Below are 5,229 nucleotides of genomic sequence, written 5' to 3'. Positions count from 1 at the left end.
GCCATCAATAGGAAACGTTTTCGGTGGATTTGTGAAAATGGAGAAAACTAGTCATCGTTATGTGGTACAATACTATTATTTTAAATAGCTCAGCACAACCAATATGAAAGCTGAACTGGATTCGACTCTGAGTGAGTATGTTTCTTCGTTTACAACAGTAAAATATTGGGTTGCAGAGTTTGAACAAGGTCGTACTATCTACCAAGATGAGCATCGCACTGGTCGACCAAATATGGTGACGACTCTAGAAACGGTGAAGAAAATCCACAAAACGGTTCTGGATGAATGTCGTTTGAAAGTGCACGAGCTAGCAAACTCAGTGTGCATTTCAAAAATGCGGCACATCGTATATTATCTGAAAATTTGGACATGAGAATGCTGGTGCAAGATGAGTGCTCACACTCGAGCAAAAACAATTTCGTGTAGTCCAACAAATGTTCAGTATCAAGCTCCGAAGGGTAATAAATAAACCCTTTGGAGTGAGCCAATCCTGGAAGATCCTGCCAGAAGTCTATAAATCTTCTTGGCATCCAGGTGTTAAATTTTCATTTGGCAAAGTCTGAAGCGATGCTAATGACAGGTTCTGGTCCGATGAAGCTGCTTGCAGCACCCTCTTCTGCAAAGGAATCAGCAGCTTCATTGCCTTTCAGGCCAGTATGGCCTGAAAATCACTGCCAAAATTGCCAAAAATCACTCTCCTATCAAGGAGAGTGATTTTTGGCAATTTGCTACCAATTTAGACGTTGCTCGTTAGGAGCCAAGAGATTCCAACGCCGTGCATGAGGTTGGATTCTTCCATTTTCTCCGCACACAATTCAATAGCGTAAATTTCCGCTTGAAATACAGTCACATAGATTTCTATCTCTGTCCAGGGTCTGCGACTGAAAACACCAGAACCGGAAGGTGTTTTTGATCCATCTGGGAACCAACAACTATCTGCTCTCAATATTTCCTTCTCCCGGAGGATCCAATCCTCTTTGCTCGATAACAGTACAGTACAGGCAGTTCGTAATTGACAGTTGGAGGCCATGAAGTCAGAGGTCATTTCCAGAATGCTGTGACTTCCAGTGTCATCCCACAGTCTGTTGCACTCTGCATTAGATTGATTTGTGCAATTGGCAGTGAGAACAAAAGTCTGTATGCAGTCCATCTAGCCTCTCTCTCCAGACAAATGTCAAGAGGGGTATATCTAGAAGGATCTCCATGGCCGCTGACGGTGTGGTACTGATAGCACCACTGATGGGCAGACAAGCCTGTTTCAGCAAAAAAAGCACCTTCAGTATAACTCAATACTGATGGTAGGTCATCAATGAAGAGAACGAACAGAAGGGGCCTCAAATTAGGACCCTGGGGAACTCCGGGTGCTCAATGAAAATATATCGAGCAAAGACAGTGAATAACTTCAAACGATTCAGAATAAGATTGGCCAATAGTGAGACCGAAATTATGTTTTATTTTTCGAGAAATCATACGTTTCTGTGGTTCTTATTTTTTTATTCACTAAATTGCATGCATATTCATTGATATTGAGAAATTTATTTTCTGAGTATATTGTCAATTACCTCATAGTTTATATTGTTTATTGAGTATTTTACCAATAGTTTTCACCTGAAACATTTTGAAACAACCACACAAAACAATACTGCTTTATTCCACCCAGTGGTTTTGCAACTAACTACCTCACTTTTTAGTTCGTTTGAAAAATATTGACTATTGGCACCATCTTGTGACCACATCAGAACTACCCTACTTGATCTGCAACAATTTTTGATTCAAAAGCGCATCCTATCATCCACTAGTATATATACGTCTTAGATGTTGACATTAGTGACATTTTCATCCAAATTGGTGAACAACGTATAACTCAAAAGTTACGTAATTTAAAATGTTCAGAAATTATGTGAACAAAGTGAACAGAATTTTGAAACAGTTCAGAATTAACGGAAATCGTAACATAATATCAATTTTGTGTGCAATTGGGGGCACAGCAACCTTATTAATCACCGTGTATAAAATGGATTTTTTTTCGAATGTAAACGCAATGCAATTAAAAAATAAAAGCCCGAAAATTGTTGTGCTAACCGCTAGAGAGAAGCGATTTATTCGATTTGCATCAGTGGATTACGATGGCCAGGTATACATGACGCCTAACGATTTTTTGAAGTCAGTTTTGGAAGCTGATCCTACGCCGAGAATGTACCGAAAACTGTTGGGACAGACAGACTTGCAGAAAATCAAAGACGCCACTCCACCAATAAGTCAAAATTCTACTAGACTCTTCAGAAGTTTAGGAGAAAATGGCATAATTTCCTATACGGAGTATCTGTTCCTTCTTTCGATTCTGATGAAACCTCAATCAGGGTTTACAATCGCTTTCAATATGTACGACACTGACCATAACGGAAAAATAGACAAAAACGAGTTTTTGATAGTAGAGAAAATTTTCAGCAACGTCTGGAATAGGAAAAGAGGCGTGATCAGGGAATTGACCGACCAGGAGCAATACGTAGATGACGAGCAGGGTCTGCAAAAAAAACACTTTGTCGACACAACCCTAGTTTTCCATTTTTTCGGAAAGGAAAGCAATACTGACTTGAATATCGATGATTTCAAAGCGTTCATGAAGCATTTGCAGAGAGAGGTGTTAGAATTAGAGTTCAACGAGTTTTCCAGAGGACTCATGACCATTTCTGAGGTGGATTTCGCTAAAATACTATTGAGATACACGTATTTAGGCACAGCCGAGTACGATAAATATATCAATAGACTTATGGAAAACTTAAAAGACACCAAAGGAATAACGTTCGAGGATTTCGAAGCATTTTTTCAGTTTTTGAAGAACTTGGAAGATTTCACCCTAGCTATAAGGATGTATATACTTGCAGACCATCCAATTTCTGAAGAAGGGTTCCAAAAAGCAGTGCATATGTGTACTGGCAGGAACTTGAGCGAACACCTTGTACATACTATGTTTGTTATTTTTGACGAAAACGGTGACGGTTTGCTGAGCTATCGAGAATTTATTGCCATAATGAAAGATCGACTACATCGAGGTTTCAAATCGTTCGTGAACAAGAAAGGATACAAAGCTTTCAAGAGTTGTGTCAGACATGAAATGGAAACACTCGCCTGAAATTTAAATTTTTATCGATTCTTGTTACAAATATTGATCGTGATGTAGCTTATATCACCCTCAGAATATACCTCATTCGATTACCTAATAGTACACTAATCTGATATAATAAAATTATATATATATATATATATATATATATATATATATATATATATATATATATATATATATATATATGCTGCTGGAAAATAATTCCATGAAACTCACAAAATTAATAGAAAAGTACTTTTTGATTATTGATCAATGATCAGGTACTCTTCTTTGTGTTAGATGTCCTCTAGGAATGTTTGTTTACTATATTGAATGTGAGGTCTTGTTGTATTTTGATTTGTACTTGTTCCTCGATAAGTGATTTATGACTGTTGAATTTATGGATGTTCAAGTTTTCCCAAATGTCTATGCGGTTTCCCTTGTTGACTTGTTTCATGAGTTTTATGTTCTCTGGTGGGGGGAAATTATGTTTGTTTTGTATGTCGTGTGTTGCGAGGTTTGATTTATATACTATTGGATTTATGTATGCCTTTTTGTGGTCATTGTACCTTTGGATCAGTTTTTTCTTGGTTTGGCCGATATAGAATTTGTATGTAACAAGCCAACAAACACGTGTAACAATAGATAATATAAAGCTTCAAATCCTTTTTGTGAAATTTAATAATAAAAAAATATATATATATATATATATATATATATATATTTATATATAACAACAAATTTTCCTTTATTTTGAGTATTTCAACATTAAATTCTACAGATGATGCCTGGGAATGCTTGGTCTTCTAATTGAAACCACAAATGTGCGGTTGGCTCCTGTTGGTGACACCGTGCATATGTGATGTTTTTTTTTTTTCATGTTTGGTAACCAGTTGTTGTCCACCTTTGCAATTGGCTGCACCGCGCTGATGAGGCCAATAGCCAGAAACACGTGTCCGCGGTATATGCTGGAAAATACATCTTGATTTCAATTCAAGAGCCACCTGTAAACAGCTGTTTCACACTATTGGGCATCGTCAGTACCAGGAAGGCGGTCCTCAATTGCAGACAAAATGTGAATAACCAAGAAAAGTACGACATAAAAATAACTCCGTAAACGCAAGCGAGACATAAGTGCAACCACCTATTGGTGTGACACCCAAGTTAACTTGCAAAGTTTTCAATTAATTAATACCGTTGTATACACGTGTTTTGCTCTACAATAGCTTTCTCAAGCATAAATTTAAACTAAAAGTTACTTCTAAATTAGAAGTGATTTAGTTTTTGTTTCAATTAATGCTTGAGAAAGCTATTGTAGAGCAAAACACGTGTCGCGGTTTTCGTAAAACCCTTTATACTGAGAATCATACAATAAACTGTATTGATTAGTTTAAAAAAAACATGTTCACCCTCATAAAATGAACTATTAGCCAGAAAACAAGATAACATATTTCAGAAATGTTTTCATTCAAAACTGGTCGAGTAGCGGTAAAAGTGACAGATATTCAGTATTTTCTTTTCTTATTAGTCAGTGGCTATGCTTGAAGACTGGCAGTAAGGAAATCTACAGAAATTAAGTTTAAACATTCAAGCCAGTCTCAAATATACCTACACAGTAGGTTGAATGGACTGACGCCTATCAGAAAAGAACTACTCCCCTGGCTAATACCACAAAGGGCGTTGGATTATATCCGACAGGCGTCAGTGCACGAATCTTCACAGGAAATTTCCTGCACATGCATTGACAATACAACTGAAAGAGTTGACCTTCAGTTTTGGAACTTGCACACTTGCAGACCGGTTTCGGGCTCATTAGCCACTCATCAGAGCAAGATAGTGGCCATCATCGATCTAAAGTCAATGATATTCCATAATTGGAAATCAGAGTTCTTTCAGAGTATTTCATTCCTCTTCCGAAGTTGGAGCGAACATCAAAAATATCACTCCATCTAGTGGACGAGGTACTAACCAACTGCATATCCGAAATGTGCCCGATTCCTCTGAATAAGGAAGAAAAACTTTCTTATTAGTCAGTGGGCCATGCTTGAAGACTGGCAGTAAACAAATCTAAAGAAATCAACCTTAAACGTTCAAGCCAGTTTCGAATATACGTACACAGTAGA

General features: G+C 37.3%; 1 protein-coding gene across 1 annotated transcript; it reads left to right on the top strand.

Annotated features, from left to right (window-relative positions):
• Window positions 1-1,820: 1,820 nt before the first annotated feature.
• On the top strand, window positions 1,821-3,216 carry LOC111502361 (calcium uptake protein 3, mitochondrial). The gene has a single exon (XM_074176932.1). It carries the CDS (start codon window positions 1,886-1,888, stop codon window positions 3,131-3,133), a length of 1,248 nt encoding a protein of 415 aa, XP_074033033.1. The 5' UTR covers window positions 1,821-1,885; the 3' UTR covers window positions 3,134-3,216.
• The last annotated feature ends 2,013 nt before the right edge of the window (window positions 3,217-5,229 follow it).

This window comes from Leptinotarsa decemlineata, unplaced genomic scaffold, assembly GCF_025532065.1.
Source record: "Leptinotarsa decemlineata unplaced genomic scaffold, Ldec_3_MD MMD2_tig00002082_RagTag_RagTag, whole genome shotgun sequence".
Lineage (NCBI taxonomy): Eukaryota > Metazoa > Arthropoda > Insecta > Coleoptera > Chrysomelidae > Leptinotarsa > Leptinotarsa decemlineata.
The sequence above is the reverse complement of the archived record's forward strand: the minus strand, read 5'-3'. Positions and strand labels throughout refer to the sequence as shown.